At 39.7% G+C, this 21,129-nt stretch overlaps 2 protein-coding genes across 11 annotated transcripts in view; one reads left to right on the plus strand and one right to left on the minus strand.

Annotated features, from left to right (window-relative positions):
- Positions 1 to 558: 558 nt before the first annotated feature.
- alpk2 (alpha-kinase 2) lies at positions 559 to 11,228 on the plus strand. The gene is made up of 9 exons (XM_078271935.1): positions 559 to 1,623; positions 3,023 to 4,520; positions 4,632 to 4,779; positions 7,312 to 7,439; positions 8,031 to 8,329; positions 8,939 to 9,027; positions 9,142 to 9,359; positions 9,483 to 9,531; positions 9,615 to 11,228. Exons 1-9 carry the CDS (start codon positions 559 to 561, stop codon positions 9,823 to 9,825), a joined length of 3,705 nt encoding a protein of 1,234 aa, XP_078128061.1. The 3' UTR covers positions 9,826 to 11,228.
- Positions 11,229 to 16,505: 5,277 nt separating this feature from the next.
- Positions 16,506 to 21,129, minus strand: part of nedd4l (NEDD4 like E3 ubiquitin protein ligase) — a 54,824-nt gene continuing 50,200 nt past the window's right edge. For all 10 annotated transcript variants that reach the window (XM_078272286.1, XM_078272283.1, XM_078272284.1 and 7 more), the window contains 8 exons: positions 21,017 to 21,112; positions 20,846 to 20,919; positions 20,679 to 20,739; positions 20,390 to 20,449; positions 20,176 to 20,283; positions 18,460 to 18,556; positions 17,903 to 17,975; positions 16,506 to 17,349 (listed from right to left, as the gene is read on the minus strand). In XM_078272286.1, the coding sequence (XP_078128412.1) occupies positions 17,247 to 17,349; positions 17,903 to 17,975; positions 18,460 to 18,556; positions 20,176 to 20,283; positions 20,390 to 20,449; positions 20,679 to 20,739; positions 20,846 to 20,919; positions 21,017 to 21,112 (672 nt within the window). In that variant the 3' untranslated portion in view covers positions 16,506 to 17,246. The remainder of the gene's footprint in view (positions 17,350 to 17,902; positions 17,976 to 18,459; positions 18,557 to 20,175; positions 20,284 to 20,389; positions 20,450 to 20,678; positions 20,740 to 20,845; positions 20,920 to 21,016; positions 21,113 to 21,129) is intronic.

Raw genomic sequence — 21,129 nt, forward strand, 5'->3', positions numbered from 1 at the left:
GACAAATCCACTGAGCCTTTATCAATCGTTTCCAAATGCCTCTCTCAGGAGAAAAGCACAGGCTCATCCAGCTATAACATATCAGAGTGTTTACCACTTTGCTCCAAGCCTGCAAACGATGATGATTTTAGGGTTTGTAGCTATTTTGGCTTATCACAACCTGTATTACCTCTTTTACCTCACTTCTCTCATGACCTTATTTCCCCTCTATCTGAATCGTTTCACTTTAAACAAGAACCAGCCCTCTCCTTTTCACTCATACAACACAATAGTACACCTGAACCTCTTGGGGTGTTGTCATCTACTTCTGAGGGTTCGACGGAGCCATCTCTCACTGAGACTCTCTCCAGCTCAGAACACAGTCGAGCCATTTACCTATTAAGGTCAGTATCACATCAGTCGGATAGTTTAGAGAGTGATACAGCTATAGCTCCTGTGTCAGACCTTTATATTTTTGAAAGTGACACACAGGACTTCATCTTGAGCCCTAATCCCCAGGAGATTCAATGTCCTGAATACCAGACATTATCACAAACTGACTACAATGCACATGTCCTGATGGGTGATTCAGACCATGTGGTGACACAATGCCATTGTGGCTCTAGTGAGGAACGAGCTATGGTGGACTATGAGTCAGACATGAGCCAACATGCAAAGCTAAGACCACCTGCTGTGGATGCCTGTGAGGCAGGCTTGATGTCGGTAAATGATGGGAGTCGAGGGAAAGCAGAGGTCACTGATTTAACCCCCCAACCACGGCGAAGCGACAGCCCTATCGAGCTGTGGCTGGACGCATGCCAGTATCTAGCAGGTGAGGACACAGAAGATAGGGATGTTTTAGACAAGACACAACATTCTTTGATGCAAGGAGGGCTCACCGGTGACTTATCTTTTCCCCCAGGAGAGTCAGGTTACAACCCTGATGGTAGCGACGGGATTGGCTGGTCCAGCGATGACACCAAAGGTTGGGGGCCACCTGTTGAGAGGTGGTCATCAGTGGACAGCTGGGCAAGTGCACTCTCAGACTGGGCCGGGATCATCGCGGCTCCACCAGAGGACTTCACAGCTGCCTTCACAGAGATAGGGGCTGAGATAGATGCTCTGACACAGGCATTAGCAAAGGTAAATACTAATATAGAAATAGAGACGTCTAAAGAAGGAAAGGCTCAAGAGCCAGCAGCGCAGGCACAAACACTGCCACCCATGGGTATCCAGGAACAGCCTATAGAGGCACAAAACATCCCAGAGAGCTCCGTCCTTTCTGGGCAGAGCTGCCTCGAGGGCTCACAGAGCCTTGAATCCTTGTGTGATTCAACAGCTACCACACAAGGAGAAAATGAGCTAGAAGAGATCCAGAACAGCCAGGCTGAGCGCTCTCCATGCCCCACACAGCAGCACTCATCCATGGGATCATCCGGTGGTACAGTGGCCTCTCCTGGAGGATACGGTGTAGATGTGATACCTGGATCTACTTCTTTTGCTGATCTGGACCTTTCTCATTTTGGAGGATTCGTCAAGTCAGACAATTTCATGAGTAATGAAGAAGATCCAATCATACTGAATATAATAGAGGATACAGATTTGGAGGGACAAAATACACGTGGTGAGCTAGTAATTGAGGAGGTAAGATGACTTATTATATAGATTTAAATTTGACAGGTGGAAATGTGTGCTCTGCTTTATGTGAAACGCATGACATATGAGTGCATATCACAAAACTAAACTTGGGGAAGGTACGTTTTTTTTGTGTTGGGTCAGACACAAACATGGGCTTGTCCACACACTCTCAAACACACATCACTTTCTCTAAAGTCTGTGGCAGACAGAGTGTTAGAGCAGTAAAAGATTCACCCTTCATGATAGAGAGAATAACAATGATCACCTTCACATCAGTCGTGCTGGCTAACAGATAAATCAGTCATGAGATTTGGAAACATAAGAAACATTCCCACTCCTGCCCTTGTCAGTGTTGTCATACCTACAGTATTGATAGCCAGTCAGGAGGTACGTACGAGACTCACGAGTATTGTCGCCTTGCTTTGGGTTGGAGCCACTTATTTTGCACTCATGAAGGACTCTCACCAAGGCTTGCTTCTGTATTATTGGATAAGTCCTTTGGCTCCAATTTTAAAGACTGCCAGCTGTTTGTGCTAAAGGAAACAGAGAGAGCATGAGAGGAAAACTTCAGATGGACAGAAATGGCATCTAATAATAGCGGAGAGTTCAATAATAATAGCATGCATCCGTGGCGTGTCAGGGTGGAGCGGTGAGAGGAGAGCACAGCTGAGGACTGAAACATGACCCTCCCTTACTCTCTCTCTCTCTCTCTCTCTCTCTCTCTCTCTCTCTCTCTCTCTCTCTTTACATACATACCCTTTAACACACCCATTCCCACCTCATCTCCTTTAAAAACCCAGGATCAGGACAACAACAGGTCCATGGGCCTAGGAGACTGTTTTTGGTTGGCTTAGGTGCGCAAGGCATAGCTGGAGCTCCTGTCTATAACAGCAACAGTGTGGTCTCAGTTGCATGCAGGACACATGGACTGTGGGATTGGATATAGAAGCATGGTGTTTCATAAACGTCTGTTTTGTGGCTCTATAGAAAGGTATGTGTTGAACGGATCTGAATGTTATGGCATGTTTGTGTCCTTTCTGTAGGATCTGCCTTTAAAATAATTACCTATTTAGTGCTATTGATGCCAGCACTTTAACACTATTATTAGATTCAAGATTCAAGATTCAAAATCCTTTATTAATCCCACAATGGGGGCATTCACACTGTTGCAGCATCAAGGGATGAGAGGAAAAGTAGAAGACACAGACAATAATAAATATAAATATATTACATGTGTATACTATCATATCACAGTCTTAGTGGAGTCTTTTACTCAAACGCATGACGATTATATTATATATCTCAGCCTCAGAAATATATATATATAATTTATTTTTTATTTTTATTTATTTATTTTTTTAATTACCTCACATTTTTACTAATATTTGTCTACTTTCCTTATCAGACTTTTGGAGATGAAGTGTGTGAAGTGACAGATGAACACAGTGTCTCCCAGCCGGATTTGGTGGCCAAGCAAGCCAAAAGGAGGTGTGGGCCAGCTGGGGTTGATCGTAAAGGAACTGAATCTTCAACAGATCTTCATTTCCTCACCAAACACACTCTGACAAACTCACAGGTTCCAGGTGTGCACACACAACCAGGCCTCCACACACACGTGTCATCTGACACTTTACCGGACCTTGACGGAGCATGTCAGTGGGGAGGTCGTAAGTTTATTATGCCCTTAGCTCCTCTTGGTATCGGCTCCTCCCTCGTCTGTCGGACAAGCTGTTTGGAAGGAGATCAAACATGTTCCAAAAGGTATCTCAATGACAACAGAAACCTTTGTTGTGATCACGTACAACCTTGTGTTCTCTGGCCAACCTTGGATAGGATTACTGAGAAAACATCTCTGGACGTTGGTAAGGATTTGATTCATAAAAAGGGATATACAACAGACTCTGCTGAGAAATCTTTACCAGAGGGACAACTGGACTTTGTCCCTGCGAGAAAAACAATAATTGAGGAGATTCATGACCTCAGTGGAGAACTATCAAACTTGGCTGATGTCCCTGCAGCTCATTTCATCATCTCAGAAGGGAACCGCATTGCATTTATAACTTTAGATCTAAATGACCCATTTGTCTCCAGAGCTGCAAAACCCATCGCCACAGCCATACAATCTGAGTTGAATCCGAAAACAGCTGAGAAGATGCCACACAAAACCCACAAGTCCAACTCAGAGAGCAAAACGCGCTCCAAAAAAGACAAAACAGCTGGTCATCATTATGGTGCACAAGTTTCCACGAAACAGGAGAATTTATCTCACCATGTTTCAGCCCAGCAGGTCTGCAAACAACAAGAAACTCATCCTCTTACTGGGGAAAATCACACCAGTGAGAACACTCCAGTCGGTCTTGAGGACAAGGAGGCTAAATTTGTGATTGAGACTGGTGTAGCAACTGAGAAGGCTCCAAACAAGCCACACGGCAAGAAGAAAAAGAAACATGCTCCCAATGCAACAGGAGTGAAAAGTGTAGTTGAGCCACTGGTTGAAGTGGAGAATGGAGCAAAACCAAAGACTGCAAAAGGAAGGATTGATATGTTTGAGGCCAAGCTGGGTGCTGGGAAGGCTCAAAAGGACAGTGATCAGTCAGATGAGAAAAAGTCCCAGCAACCAGAGGCTAAAGCTAAAGCTTCCCGGGGAGAACAACCTCCGCATCATCCAGATCATAAAGACCACCAGCCAAACAACTTCACCAGTCCTCTGAACGATGATATTATTAAAAGACGACGCCTGTCAGAGGATAAGTTTGGAAAGATTGTCAGTGGTTTGGAGTCTAAACTTCCGAAGCCAGAAACTTCCATTCAGACAAAGGGAGAGGAGCCCAAAGTAGAAACCGGGGCAACTCGCAAAAAGGCGTACAGTGAAGTGGTCAAACAGAAAATCCCACCTAAGGAAGGTAAGGGATAGACCATTTTTATGCTAAACACTCTTCTATGAAACATTATAACACAAGTTCTCCTGCATGATGGTATGTGAACATAATAAAAGCATATGACAATGTCTGCAGACCCCAAGGTAGTGCAGCCTATCCAGGCAGTGTCAGTGAGCGGGGACCCCCAGAGTCTGTGCCTGTGGTGTCAGTTTGCTGCTGTCTTCTCCCACCACACTGTCACCTGGAGCAGAGGGGACACTGTTCTGTCTGAGAGCAAGAGAAGGTATTTCATTTTACATGATTTTAATCTAATGTACTTGAATGTATTTTCGGCAATGTCATTTTTACACAATTCTTTCACATAACTCAGCTTAACACCCCAAAGCACCAACCGGTCTCCTACCAGTGAACTACCACATACCTCATAACAAGGGTGTCACTTTGGTTTGAGAAGTGGGGGGGCACAAAACAGGGGGTGTGGGGGTCCTCTGCCAGAAAAATATTTTCGATTTGAATCCCATTTCCTGCATTTCAAAATACATTTATAGGGACTATGGTGGTACAGAATCCAGGAAATAAGGAAGTTGACCATAATGAAATTGTGCCAGAAAGAATAGTAGGCTAATAAAGAAAAAGGTGTCTTACTTTCTTTATTGCTTAAAATAGTGGCCAATCCCCGAGACTATAGAGCTCAACAGTCCCGCCCACAGCGGGTTCCGGAAGTATAAGCCATAAAATCGTAACCGTCGATGGTAGACTTAAAACCAGCATGCCGACATGACTCAGCGATTGTACATGGTCATATAGACACCACAAATCATGGGGCACTACCCTTGTTTTGAGATAAATGTTTTTTATTTGCGATGTCTTGGATAAGTACTTCATTACCCACAATCCTGAACAATCCCACAATCCCACAGTGATGCCTCTGATTGGTGGAACTCATGCTGGTGAGGAGGGGGGGTGTCAGTACCCGATTTGTGCTGCCTGCACAATCCGTCACGAGGATTTACGACACTGCACGAATCACGATCTGTTCCACGCTTCTGACATTAGCCTCTGCCGGGAAGCTAACGTTAGTTTAGCTAACAGCTAATTCGGCTAACCGCTAGCTGACAGCTTGATTCAGTCTAAAATAACGTTAACTCAAACTTAACACTGGGTAAAGCCGTCTACAGCTGACGTAACAGCCGTTATATATGTTAACGGTTATTTTCAGGTTTTATTTTGAGGGTCTTTTAAAGTTATTACATGCTGTCTCAGCTAGCAGTAAGCCGAATTAGCTGTTAGCTAAACTAATGTTAGATTCCTTTGTTCAGTGGTGCGCAGTGGTTTATGGGATGAGTAGTTCCTTCACTCTGACATGACGATATGTACACAGTCTTGTACCTTTGACTTTTTTGGGATTTTCTGTTCGTTTTTTTACTCGAAATGACCGGACATGTCCCCCCACTGTCCCTAGTGGAAATTACACCCTAGCCTCATAACCAGATTATAGTATAGTAACGGTGTACTTTTTTTAGTCAAAATGATGCTATAGCATGATTCATGACTTTCTCTCTGAGGTAGCTCCACAGTCCCTTCGAAATGAACTCAAGTCCTTTATCGACATCACTGGTCCTATTCTAAATGTTTTGATTTAAATGTATTTAAAATGTGATTTAGTTTAACACGGTTAATCATATAAAGTGTGTATTGTTAGGCTTATTGTTTATACAATCATAATGTTCATGTTTAGTGTTAGGCCGATAGGTCAAGTTTTCATTTGTGCTACTAGCTACCACTTAGCTAGTTTGACAATCATTTATCCTTTACTTTAGCTAACTAGTTAAATTGTTTATCCATCACTTTTAGCCATTACAAACATTAATGCTTAGCATTAGCTAACGTTGACTATTTCAACCGTATATCTATTACTTTTAGCTAAGAATTTCAACTTTTACTTTTAACTAAATAACGTTACTTCAACTGTTTATCCATAACTTTAAGCTCATTATTACAAATGTTTATCCATTAACGTTACTTTTAGCTAACTATTACAAACATTAATCCATTACTTTTATCTAACTATTAGCCTACAAACATATATCCATTACTTTTCGCTTATTATTTATTTAAACCTTTCATTAAATACTTTTAGCTAAGCTAATTTAAATTGTTTACTACTTTTTGCTAACTGTTTCAACATCTCTGCTCGCTTGCTAGTTCTAGTTTTCACCTACTCTCACTAGTGTTCAGGTGTTACAGCTGACTCAATATGTGGATTAAAAATATATTTTTTAAATTGTATAAAAAATGTATCTTTTTTAAATTAATTGAGTTAACTCCACAATTTTTCCACGTACCCCTGGAAAATACAAGTAGTCCTAAGAATCACTGATCTACAGCATGTTAGCAGGCATTAATATTTAGCATCAGGTAGGAGAAAAGTGGGCAGAAAATCTTATGCAACACTTTGACAGCAGGAATAAAGTATGGTTTTACATTTTGCTTTCTTTAAATCTATGCACAGCAGGCAGTCGCTTCTATTTTGTAACCTGCACTTTCATATATCCAGCTACCTTCACTTGCGTAATACTCTGTTCGACATGACCATTTTTAAAAACAGAGGAGCAACCAAAACAGTAAAATATCAGCAGACACAATTCATTTTGGCATAGGGCATAGAAGGGATCCTGGATTGTCATAATGTATATAATTACATGTCACAGGAAATCAAAATTTCAGATGCAATGCCAGAGGGTTGTTGTTGTTGTTGTGTAGAGATTAGTGGCTTTGTATGGTGCATTTTGTGACATTGTACCTTTCTCTGAAGTGCAGGGGACGAGAGCAGAGTGTCACTGACCATCTCCAACGTTTCTCACAAAGACTTGGGCAAGTACCAGTGTCGGCTCACTAGTTTACATGGATCAGTCACCCTGGACTATCTGCTTACATATGAAGGTATAAATGTTCACTGTTCCATTATCTTTGTGATTATTATTGCCACTGTTCAGCCACTGTTCAACACATCCCCAACCGGCACCGTCAGACACCGCCTACCAAGAGCCTGGGTCTGTCCGAGGTTTCTTCCTAAAAGGGAGTTTTTCCTCGCCACTGTCGCATTAGCCACTGCTAATGCTTGCTCTTGGGGGAATTACTGGAATTGTTGGGTCTTTGTGTTGCATTGAGTGTGGTCTAGACCTACTCTATCTGTAAAGTGTCTCAAGATAACTCTTGTTATGATTTGATACTATAAATAAAATTGAATTGAATTGAATTAAATCATGATTTAACTATAACAACTATCCAGAACGTAAATGTGGTTAAAAATGTGTATCCAACACATTTTACAACAAAGAATGCATTTCTTATTTTTGACTATTTTACAGTGCTTAGTGAGATTGTCATCCCTCCATCTCCAAAGACCACCTCATGTGAGTTGTGATCTTAGAAACCTTATTAGTGTACACAGTTGAGCTGTAAAAGCCCGGCCCAGTTTTTTGTTTTGACGGATAAGAGAAGACAAATTATCTCTGTCTTTTTTTTTTCTAGCTGCCCCTGTAGAGGTTGGTAGTGAAGAAGAGGATGTCCACTGTTCCAGGCTGATTTTCAAAGAGGATTTTCTATCTGACCAACACTTTGGAGAGAACCAACATGCCAGCATCATAACTGAAAAGATCCACTTTGGGGAAGGGATGCACCGGCGGGCTTTCCGGACCAAGCTGCAGGCGGGTCAGATACCTCTGTTACTACCTGGACGCTCCTGTGTGCTCAAAGTACACAATGCTATCAGCTACGGGACCAAGAACAATGACGAGCTTGTTCAGAAAAACTTTTCCTTGGCTGTAGAGGTAGGAACATCATGGGACTCTCCAATAGTCCTTCATAGCTCAAAGTGTAATTGCATTATGTGCATAAAAGTCCTCTTTGGGAACCAAGCTCATTACATGCCACTTAATACTTTTTCTGCCACAACATTATGGAAATGGGATGAAATAATTAATATATAATTGTGACATAATCACAATATTGCTTGCACATTAATTTAATAATGCTTTGGACAATGTCTTTTTTCTTTAGTGAAAGAAGTTTTGTGAGAAAATATTATAGATTTTGTTGAGAAATGCCACATACAGTAAAATGCTGAGGAAGTTTCACGAAATACACTTTTTGTGTACTAAGAGTTAAATGTTTTTGGCTCAACCTTTTCATGTAATGTCATACAATTTTGATTACAAAGTTCAAATTTATATTAGGCTACATCATAGACATAATATGCAAAATGTGACACTTGGGGTCATCAGGTTATCATCCCATTCTGAATTTAAATACAATAAAACAGCAACACAATCTTTTATCAAATATTTCATGAGAGAGTCATAGAGAGTCTTCTACTTATTATCATGTGTCCACAGATCTTCTAACATAGAAAGTACTGTAATTGACTTTTTGCTCTGTAGGAGTGCCATGTCCAGAACACAGCAAGAGAGTACATCAAGGCGTACAACACTGCTGCACAGTCTGTGGAAGCCTTCGGAGAGATCCCAGAGTGAGTGACACAAGCTGTAAACTTAGTGCGCAGCATAAATCTCTGCCTTTATAGCATTTTAGAATAATCTAATATACTCATAGCTCAAGCAATTTTGATTCATGCTTCCACCAGGATCATTCCCATCTACCTGGTTCACCGTCCATCCAATGACATCCCGTACGCCACGCTGGAGGAGGAGCTGATTGGTGACTTTGTCAAGTATTCAGTCAAGGACGGCAAAGAGATCAACCTTAAGAGACGTGACTCGGAGGCAGGACAGAAATGTTGTGCTTTCCAGCACTGGGTCTATCATAAGACTGAGGGCAACCTGCTGGTTACTGACATGCAAGGTCACATAGATATTTTGAAATGTGTACAAGTTCAAAATGTTTTTTTTTTTTTTTTTCCTGCAAATCATCATGTGCTTTAAATTACACTTAAACTAAATATCAGTCTGATTTTTTGGTTTTCAGGGGTGGGAATGAGGCTTACTGATGTGGGAATAGCCACTTCTAAAAAAGGGTGAGTATTTATTTTGAGACCAATACTAGTTGCAAATTGTTGATACATGCAAATTGATAGATGAATTATTTCTTTCTTTTTAGATATAAGGGCTTCAAAGGAAACTGTGCCACCTCCTTCATTGACCAGTTCAAAGCCTTGCACCAGTGCAACAAGTACTGTGAGATCCTGGGCCTCAAATCCATGCAGCCCAAACCTAAAAAGCCTGCATCTGCTCCGAAATCCAGACCTCAACAACCCTCTGCTGCACCCAAGAAGAAAATATTTGGGCCAACAGTGAAGGGCAAGTCATAATAGGAGGAGAATCTTGGACTGCGGGTGTCATTTTTATTGAAATGGTGAGGGTTTTAAATAATTTGCTTCACTCATGCTGCACCTCGTCATGCAGCGTTTGGCCTGTCAAGGAGGAATCAGAAAAGTTTTGCGCTGCAGAAGGCCAGATGATGGAGAGGACAGATGCGTTTGACTCTGAAGAGAGCAATTTTTACACAACCAGCGAGAGTTTTTGCTTCATCTCGTGTTGAACATTTGAGAGATATATTTTATTTTAATGAGATTATTTCTGTACGAGAGTGTATTTATTATCTCGGGGAGGACACTTTATTTCACGAGTATTGGGAAAACTGTAATCTCCCATTACCAGACTAATCTCCAGCATTGGAGTATGGTCTATTCTATTCTATTCTATTCTATTCTATATCTATTCTAGGGGTAGGGGGAAAAAAGCTCTGGCTTGTTTGTAACTTGCTACTTGCTGCTTCTAACAGAGTAATTTCCCAATTTGGGATTAATAAAGTCCATCTATCTATCTATTTCTTTAAACCAATCACAACCATCCTGGGCGGCACTAACCCCCTATAGCAGCAAAAAGGGAAGGGACGTCTGGCATGTGAGAGATCCTTTTATCATCTTTATCCCAGCAATGTGCATCCTTTGAGCCAGACTAGGAAAACTGTGACAAATTTAACAAACACTTAAAAATGATGATGATAATGATGAGTCTATGCAGTGTTGAAATGTGATGTCTTAGAGATTGCATTTTTGATGAGTTTTTATTGTTTTTCTACTTCGGTGATGTCTTCAAACTATTAGTTCATTAAATTAATGAACTTGTTTATTAATTGAATAGAGGAAATGTCTTTTAAGTAGGTTGTTTGATAAAAAACACACAGCAGAGGACACATTTTGTTTTGGATTCAGTATGAGTGGGCAATATTTGTGTATTTGGTGGGTGAGGTGACAAAGATATATGATAATTGCATTTTCAGTTTAATGTTAGATTATAATGTTTTTTTTCATTAAGTAAAAGCTACTGATTCAGGATAAGCTCATTTCTTTATTCTGGAAACAACACAAATACATTTTGTACACACACAAAGTATGCATTTGAATGTATTCACTGATAAATGTGAAGATTTATTGATTTATCATTTAATTGTCTGGTGCAATTCTGATCATTTCAAGGATCTATATGTTACCGGTCCAGCTCAAACTGAGTGCGAGAAATGTAAAACCAAGTCTGACATCCAGAGCCTACTTACACACATTTGATCTCAACCACATACCAGCTATTCAAAGGCAGTCTCAAACGGTTTCCATATAATAATCCTCTCTGTTCGACTCTCATTGTTGTTTTTTGAATCCCTGACTCAAATTGCAGACATGGTTTTCAGGTTGCAGCTATGGCCAGTGTGTAATCACACAGTAGATCTTTGTTATTAAAGAGATGTTGCTGTCAAGATGCTTTGTGATTTATTTTAGTCAAGTTAATTCAACTCACATTTCCATGATTTTGACACTGTGTCTATGTTTATATGCAAATATATACTTGTCTTTGTACACAGGACTGGGTTTGAAGGTGATTTTAAATGTGACTACTAAGTCTTTCTCATGAATGGATAAAGTTCACTCTATAGCAACAGACAAAAAAAAACACTGTATTTACGTAATTTGCATGGATGAAGACCATTGTGCAATCATAGTAGACGACCCGTTTACATGGTGGAAAAAGTTTGAATGATGACACAAGAAATGGCTGCAGCATGAAAACAAATGAGTGCTCTATTTCTATTTATACTTACAGGAGAAGGTCTCCAGCAGCAAATTAGCACCTCAAACGCTAAAGAAAGTGGGTCACACTCAGAGGCTTAAGATCATGTAGGATGTTGGTCCGTATTAACACACATCTATTTTCATCTCTGTCCCTCCTGCATGGTGTAGTGTGTCCTCGATGTGTTTTTAGGCTTTACAGAATTAATGAGAAAACTATTACAAAGCTACAAAAAGACCACAAACAGAAGGAGAAATCAAAAAGCCAATCAGGAAACTGAAGAATATACTGAGGTCTGTTTCACACTGTAGCTATTTAGTGTGAAAATGGCGTTTGAAACACAGGACACAAACACCATTGTCACACTCCACAACTCTAGAGGACACCATTTAGTGTAGATACTGCAGACGGAGAGGTTAATAATGGTGGATGGACGACCTGGTGAAAGAAGGGGGAAAAAAAGTAGATTGGTGATGTGTAAAATCAATGAGGAGCAACGGAGAGAGTTAAAGTTCGAAAAGAAACACAGATAATGTTAAAGTACACATGGTGTTGGTGTGTAGGCCTGTGAAAAACCCAGGCTGAAATCACACTAAGCTATGATTTATGACTATCCATGCAGCACTTTAATTTTGTACCCATAAATATGCAGAAATAAAACGCAAAAGGAAAACAGAAAAACAACAGAAAATGGGGGAAATAACACTGAGTAAATACACAAGGCTTATCCAAAGTGTCCAAAGTCCATGCTGTTTTTTACTGATTGTGGTGATGACTGCAGCTGTGTGAGAGCGTAAAAGACCACATGTGTGAGCCTCATTTCTTTCTATATAATAACCATTTTTTCATAAATTTTTCTAAAAATGTAGTTGAACATAGAGTTGGTTGGGACTGTATGCCACACCAGATTCCTTGTTTCTGCTTTTAACTATTATATAACATTTCTGAGCTGAAATTGCAACCAAGAAGTTTTTTTATTGGTAAATTGATCATAGTTCATTAATTAATACATCAATTACCAACTTTACTAATAAAACTTTGATGAAAACATCATTAAAGGGTTTAAACGTATTGCAGGACAACAACCAACTTACCTCAAGTTTCTAAAGTAGATCCTTTTTCCAGGATTCATGAATTTGTACCCAGTGGTCACTCTCCTGCTTCTGATTCTCCCAGCTTCCTCTCTGCTCCTTCCCTCTCGCTACAGCGTATCTTCTTGTCAGAGTGTTTCCAAACAGTTAAAAGTCCAGTTGTGCGTCCGGAGCTGCAGGTTCATGAGGTGATGTGTGGTGCATTTGGGTTTGATGTTGTCCCGTTCCAAGTCTTTATGTAGACAGAACAAGGTTTGGACAAACAGCCAGTTCCACATTAGTGATAAGCTACAGGGGAAGTATTGATCGACCCTGACCAGAGGTAGAGGGTGAGCAGTGGAGGAGGGGGAGACAAAAAAACTGCCTCGGTGAGGCAACAGGGCCTTAATACCAAGGTTTCACTGAAAGTTGCCATGAGCTGAATGTAATGGGTGGTGGTTCCTGACAGAAGAACAAACTGGAAAATCTATGTAATAAGTAAGACGTAAGAACACAAAGGAAATCAGACAGCCATAAGAACCCTTGTCTAACTAAAAGCAAACAAAAGTTTGAATAACAACGTCTTCAACTGTTTTTTAAAAGAATCAACAGAAATTAAACAACTTAAGGAGAGGGGCAGTACATTCCACAGCCTGGGTGCCACTGCTTGAAATGATCGATCCCCCCTGGTTATAAAATGAGTGCGTTGGACCACTAACAACATCTGACCTGATGACCTCAGACTCAAGACTCTAATAAAATATGGAGTTTGGTGGAATTGAAGGGGCCAAAAGGTCAGCAAGGTACACAACCAGTAGGCAGATGTTTGGAGTAAAATTAGACATCAAGTAAAGTAAAAGCAAGTCAAAGAGTCAAGTCAACACACAAGTTACATCCTAACTATATTTATCCAAAAGCAAATGTTTCTTCTTTGACAAACTCCATTTTATCTCACACAGTGGCTGTACACATTCTTAGTAGTTAATAGGTAATGGATAGAAAATAGTTAAAAGATACACTAAAAGTAGTGATATGTCCAAAAAGATCAGTTTCATAATAAAAATATGTCAACTAAGGCAGATTATGAAAGAGCATCCCTTTAACTAGAGGTCAGATATGTGTCACTCTGCTCAGTTTTCACTCTCCGAAGCCCAATGTTAAATCAGTGACTCCCAACCAGGGGTACTTGTACCCCCCGGGGCACTTCTGTAGTTGCCAACCAGTAACTATCATACCAATCTAAGTATAGTCTGTAGGGGCCATTACCTTTTAGTTTTATACAAATGGCAATGAGCAAAACACATATACTTTCTGAAGACGTCTGTGTTTGAAATGATGTAGATTAAGAATGACTTTCGACAACTGTAACATATTATTAAAGATGCTGTACTACTGTGAAAGGTAGTGTAGACTAGTGTCTGACTTTATACAACCTTACAAAGAAAAATGATGATTGTGATTGCACTGCACAGCATTAGGTCACTGCAACCTTTGTTTCTATTCAAGATATTACAATCACCTGTAATTTTAATCATCTGAAATAGAGTTAGCTACAGATTGGCAATACAGTAAATCATCTAACATTAAACCACAATTTACCCTACTGTCACAGACACTTGCATTTTGACAGTAATCAGAAAGAAGCAATGCTGCTCACCAGGTCATGTTAAAATCATTATGTTAAATTGCTGGTGTTTAAAAGGAAGAATGTAGCAACAATTAAAATAAAATATTTGACAGGTTTGTCCACCTGGGACTTAGCAGAGGAACATTAGAGTTGAACATTAATCATTAAGAGTATTTTCAACTTATGAGGATCCACTTTTGGTGCAGGTCATTGATTTAACTTCCATCAGGGTTTCATTGAGGTCAGTGGTGTGACCTAACATAGAAACAGAGGGATGTGAGAGACTGAAAACCAAAGAAATGTGTTTTTGCTATTATCAGTTCAAATTTACTCTCATTTGCACTTTGTGACATTATTTTCGGGCAGGTGGATCTAAAGAAGAGTTGGCTCTTGGTTTGTTTGTGACCAGATTGAGGATAGCAAGGCTTGATAAAATGTCCCCAGACAGGCAGGGTGGCTTTTATTTGCTTGTCCTTGGAGCTGATAACTTCTAGATTGCTTGTGTGAATGAACTGAGGTCCCTTCACCACACCACGTGCACTGCACACACCAAAAAAAGAGGCAGGGGGAGTTACAAAAAGCCTCATTCATTTCTCAAGAGAGGTGCTTTTATTAGAACAATGTCTCTCAGCAGCAGCACCTATCCATAAAATAAAAACTTTTTTTAAACTTTATGACCTTCTGTGAAAGGAATGTTTGAAGTAAAAAATAAAATGCAGATTCCTAGCTATACAACTGCTAGTATACACTTTAAGGACCATTCCAGTATTTCTGTACATTTCAAGTCAGAAATTATTAAAAGTACAAAGGTCAGTTCAGATCGGTATGAATAAACTGGCAAGTATGAATCTAGATGAATTCTCAGAATGGCCCTTTTCAGAGTTTTTTAATAAAATGTATTACTTTAAACTACTTTTACATTTTAAATACTGTTCGGTAGGTTTGTCTATAACAATTTACAAGATGTTCATGTTTTATATTTAAATTTTAACTTTTGTAAAATAGTAACTAAAGGGGTCAAATAAATGGTGTAAAAAGTACAATACTTTCCCGTGGAGTGTATTGGAGTCAAAGTATAAAGTAATGGATACACTGAAGTAAAGCATGAGAACATTTTTACTTAAAGTTGTACTTAAATACACTACTTGAGTAAATATACTTAGTTACTTTCAATCAGTGCAAAAAACAAATTAATCATAGAACATTTGTGGAAAACTGAATGTTCATACAGGACTGTTAAGACAGTAACTAGTTACCAATCTACTTTCATCTATATGATATATTTATGGATCTTATGTTTCTACTTCTGGTGTGAGGAACGTCCAGTCATATTAACTCAAACAACACACTGGGAAGTTTCATTTTATTTGACTGAAGTTAAATGAACCACATTTCATGACAAAAGAAGAGAGAAAATAGAGAAGACTTAAAGGATGTGAAGTCTCTGCTTCACTTCTGTCAACTTTTTCTACTTTAGCAGCAGCCCAGATTTACAGACTATTTATACTGCACCAGGAAAGTGCTCTGAATGGAGAAAAAAAGAAAAGAATCACATTCAAGTTAATGACAAAAGACATACAACAGGCGAAATTACCTCAGAGTGATCTATAAAGTGCCCTTTAGGTTCAATTGTGTTAGAAAAAGGAGAGAGAAACAAAAACATAAAGAAGAAAAAACAGTTTTCTAAGTAAGAAACGTGCTGCTTTATGTTCAGTGGCAATCACAGCTTTTCTCTCAAACACTCGCACGCACACACAGCTTCATTTTAGTGTTGTTGATCAGTAATACTTCTGTTAAGTTCATACATATATTTATATATCATTAAAGAACTTAAAAAGGTGTCCCCCCCCCCCCACCAGAACAACTTACAGCATTATGAACAGCAACAGGCATGAGAATATTAATATAAATGTCTCAGAGAAACTATCCCTATTTTAGTTTTGCCTTCTCGACCTTGAGACCGTGCACGTCCAAATTACTACGATGTCGTCAAAGCAAAAACAAGATACAGTTTCATGCTGCTTTCATAGCACTACAATAAAAAAAACATTTTATTCAACATATTTGCTATGACCGTAACAAATTATATGGATTATTTTTTTCCCCACACTAGCCAGATTTACACTTCACACACAATGTCATATAGAATTGTCAAAATAGTAAACAACATTGTTCATCAGTACAAATACGTATCATTTCCTGCAAGAATTATACCAATGATAATCTGTTACATGACTAAAAAATTATTTAAAAAAAATTGTTTGGAGAGTATCTTATACCCCATTCTTGAATCCTTACCAGTGGCTAAAAAAAAAAGGCTGCAGCGGAGATTTCTGATCACACAACATATAGACAAGGCTCTATGGAGGGGTGTGGCCGATTTCCTGAAATGTGATTGGCCAGCATTCCGAAGGTAACCTGGTGTTGGTCTAAGGATTTGAGAGAGCTGTGATCATAGTGCCGTTGCAGTTTCTTAGAGAAATAGTGCATGTAGGAGCCAAACTAAGGCCATGCTAAATCCCCTCCATTGAAGGGTGCTTGAATACTGTGCTATAGTGTACATAAAGGAGCTATTGAAATGCATTAGTGTTTTCCAGCACTGTAGATTTTCACAGGACGAGGGTAGAGGGGAAACAAACGGCGGCTCAGGGGCCAGCTCATTCTTTGCTCATGCCTGTGGATAATAATTTCAGCATTCACCAGTGCGACTCTCCTGTTCTTTCCCCAGCACCTTTAAGGAGTGACCTACCCACTCTAAAAAGATTTAAAGATGTAGGCATATTGGCTTGACAAATCGCTGTACGGTCTCAAGCCACCGTGCTGTGGAAGTGGCTCACAGTCAGGCATTACAGTACAACATGCTCGCACAGAACTGCTACAGCAGTTGGTTTGATATCCCTGTGGCTTTTTGTTTTGTTTATTTTTTACTGTTGGTTGGTTGGTTGGATGCAGTCAAAGGCTGCTGTGGTTAGTCGACCCCCTCGAAGCCCTGCGCGTTCTCCACAGCCATGAGCAGTTTCTCTCTCAGGTCCTCAAATGATTCATAAGTGGGCAGATCCAAGCGGTTGAAACTGGGAAGAGAAAACGTTTGTCAAGTTACAAAAAATCAAGATGGCATTTGGTTTCAAAATGCACTTGACTCTTTTATTTTTTTTATATATATTTTTTTTTTTTTTCATGGACAGCAATGTTGGTTGATCAGTCCACTTTGGTCCAGACTGAAACTGAACTACTTGATTGATTGACACAAAATCTGGTAGAAACATTCATGGATCCCAGACAATGCAATTACTTTTGTGATCCCCTGACTTTTCTTCTAGTGGCCCCAGCAGGTACTGCTTACTTTAATGACCAAACACCTTTAAAACGTTCCTTTCCTTTAAGGCATTCCCATCAGCCTCAGCTGTACTTTGTGTTTGTATGCTACATACTAAACTAGGATGGTGAACATTGTAAACATTACACCTGCTTAGTCAGCATTGTCACATGCTGACATTAGCATTAAGCTCAAAGCACCACTGTGCCATCTGTGTGTTTGTGTGTGTGTGTGTGTGTGTGTGTGTGTGTGTGTGTGTGTGTGTGTGTGTGTGTGTGTGTGTGTGTGTGTGTGTGGTAATAACATACCACGTGTGAGCTCTTGGCAACTTATCTGGTGTTCCCCACTGCTCGATTGTGAACAGCTGAGGTCCATTAGAACCTGGCACAAAACAAAAAATGATAACTATGATCACACAGTTGAGAAATAGAAATACTTTAATTGGACAGGTATATTCAATAGATTCAATCATTGGTAGAGAAAGAGGAGGAAGGAGAGCATTTAATGTAAATAATTTAATTAATAAATATGCAGTATTTTCTCACACTGATGCCATCATAATAAATATGATAAAAATCTTAAACTTTGATAAAATAATCTATATGTGTATATGGATCTAACATTTAAGCATCCATAGTATTGTACATTTTTGGTCATTCCTCATCAGTTTGACACATTTATCTATCTGTATGTGTACAGTCATAGTAATCCAATTCTTGGAACTGCAACTGTTTGACTTCTCTCACTGTTACATAAAGTCCAGGCCTTGCAGTTAAAACATTGAATATATGATTTGTAAAGAACTGGTACTGATATGCAAGCAGGAAATAAAGGAAACCTGTAGTTATCTGTTGAGGTAACGTACCATAAAGCTCGGCAAAGCCATTCATGGGCACTCGTGACGTCCCCGTAACAAACTGGAGGAGTCGGATCCTCTTTTCAGCATCCATCAACAGGACAACCTGATGACAGAGGAAAGATCAAATCTCTCTGTGATATTTATCAAATAGTTCACAGAATTCATTTAGGAAATACCAGTCTCTACCCGCACAAAAAATATTTATATGATAATTTGTCATTTCTACAATTACAACACAGAAAAAGGTGATCAATTCATTCAAAGCACTCTGTGTGTGTGTGTGTAAATCAAAAAACTAGGGCTGCACAATTAATTGCAATTTTATCGAAATCACAATATGGACTAGTGCAATACCCATATCGCAGTTGGGGGGGAATTGATCAGTTTGTGTCAAACCATTCTAAATTTAATATTGTGGTGCTGCAGAGATGTCTTTGATATGCCCGGCTTGTGGAACATATCAAACTGTTTATTGCCCTGCCTTGAGGTGATTATCCCGTTTATTCTACTTCTTGCTTGCCAACATAATAAAACAATTCAAATACTTTAATAATTATGCTTTTTCTTATTCGTATTGCATGCTTATTAAATGTATACACTGTTTGAGTTCATCTCCTTCAAAAAGTAGTCCCCTTTAAAACTACGGTGAATAACGTTAGCTTGGCTGTAGCTAATTAGTTTCTATAGCAACCACAGTCCGGGTCAGTTGTCACTGTCAGTCTATCCTTCTGGTGGCTCTTCCACTCGGTGAAAACCTTGATAGCAAAGGCAGTTGCCTTTTTCGTGTTTGATTCAAGGGCCCCGTCTTCAGTTGTACGCGGCTCCTCGTCTGTCAGATCTCGGAAACGGCTACCCTGGGCCTTGTCTTTTTCTTTTGTCATTCCGTCGTCCTCGTCGCTCTTTAACCAGTCCTCAAATGTCTTCCCTACTCCAAATATATTAAAATTGACAATGAATTCGTCCATTGTTAAAACACTGTAATGTTTAGAACTACGGCGAATAACGTTAGCTCAACTGTAGCTAACGTTAATTAGTTTCTACAGCAACCACACAAGGCTGCATCTGATCACTAATGTTAGTTTAATAACGTAGTTGCTACATTGTATCTCGCTTGCGAAACTATGTATCGACTGACCCTCCGATGGATTTCCGACACATTTCAGAAACAAGGTTTATTTTTACAAGGGACGTCATGTTTGAAATTTCTGTGATAGAAAAAAAATACAAGCAGCGTATTGATCTACTCTTTGTTGACGCTGTGCTCAGTCAGCGGGCAACCTGCCGGGTTAATGCCCTCCTCCCAGCCAATCAGAATCAAGCATTCTTAAACGAAGTAGAATAAAGAAAATTACAATACATTTAAAATGTATTATTTTTTAATGAAAATGAGCATAATGATACAAAAACGATCATTTCCTCCATTATCGTGAATCATATCGCAATATCGATTTAAATAATTGCAATAAGATATTTCCCTCATATCGTGCAGCCCTACAAAAAAAAATCAGCACAAATTCAAACAGAAGCCATTTGATCCAGGCTCTTTCATCAGTGCAAACAAGCCTGTTACTTCCAAACAGACTTTGATCTCAAAAGCGAGGCCAGCAAACCTTTCGCAGGCTGGACGGAGGGAAAGATGACAGCTACCAACTTTTATTATGAAATACCCGTGACTAATATGTGGCAACATGTGGCTGGTGTGTGGATGTATCACAGTCGTACCTTCCAGAACCACTGTATAACAGGATGGTTGGGACAGTAGCCGTTCTTGTAAACAGTGTGTTGCCTCCAGTCGTTGACGTCCACGTCACCTAGACCACACATGAGCAGCTACACAGAGGGCGACGGAGAAAGAAAATATTAACAACCAGTGTCACTTTCTGTTAAAATGCCATATGTCAAATTGAACTGATTACATAAAGGATCCATGCTGTACCTCCAGTTCGTTTTCATCAAAGATCTTGATCAGATCTATGAGAATGAGCTCAGTGAAGCCCTGAAAATTAAACAAAAAGAGAATTAAAACATAATTCTAATGAAAGTTCAATTCCAACAACACAAGAACAGAAACTCCCACTAAATAATTGAGATGTTAATACATTTTGAAAGCTACAAATATTAAAGGAGGAGGTTTAGGTTTAGATTCAGAGGGCCTCAGGCACGCCAACCCAAAGTCAGTGGTCACATTGCCCCCGAGTGGCGACTGTATTATTGCACATAAATACCTCCAGGAAGGCGTTCATCTGCTTCTGGACCCGGTTGACAAACCTCCACTGGATGACCAGGCTGTCCGAGGGAAAATTATTGACATTTAAGTAATGTAACTTTATTGTAACCATTGCTAAAAGCCAGTAACTATTCATGTGAAGAAAATGATTTGTCATGTTCTTACTCAATGTATTCCTTTTTGTTCTCGTTGGTCACCACCATGTCTGAGCCACTGGGCTTCAGGTCGACCTGGTACGTCTGAGAAAGAAAAGAAAAACACAAGAAAACACTCCAGATACCAAACTACATTACTTTACTGCAACTGTAAATGGTGACTGATTTTGGGCGTGCACACCTGTCCAAAGTTGTCCTCGTCAATACAGAACCTCAGGTCCAGCTCAGTGGGATCGTTCTCCAGGATCCACTTCAGAGAGTTGTAGTATTCACTGTCCTGCAGGGATGCAACGC

The sequence above is a fragment of the Sander vitreus genome, chromosome 16, assembly GCF_031162955.1.
Source record: "Sander vitreus isolate 19-12246 chromosome 16, sanVit1, whole genome shotgun sequence".
Taxonomy (NCBI): Eukaryota; Metazoa; Chordata; class Actinopteri; order Perciformes; family Percidae; genus Sander; species Sander vitreus.

What these genes read in the sequence shown, in the direction of transcription:
- alpk2 (XM_078271935.1), top strand. Translation starts at nt 559, where the DNA reads ATGGGTGATTCAGACCATGTGGTGACACAATGCCATTGTGGCTCTAGT. An exon ending in GAAAATCCCACCTAAGGAAG is followed by an intron (nt 4,521 to 4,631) that starts GTAAGGGATAGA and finishes CAATGTCTGCAG; the next exon opens with ACCCCAAGGTAGTGCAGCCT. An exon ending in CTGTCTGAGAGCAAGAGAAG is followed by an intron (nt 4,780 to 7,311) that starts GTATTTCATTTT and finishes CTTTCTCTGAAG; the next exon opens with TGCAGGGGACGAGAGCAGAG.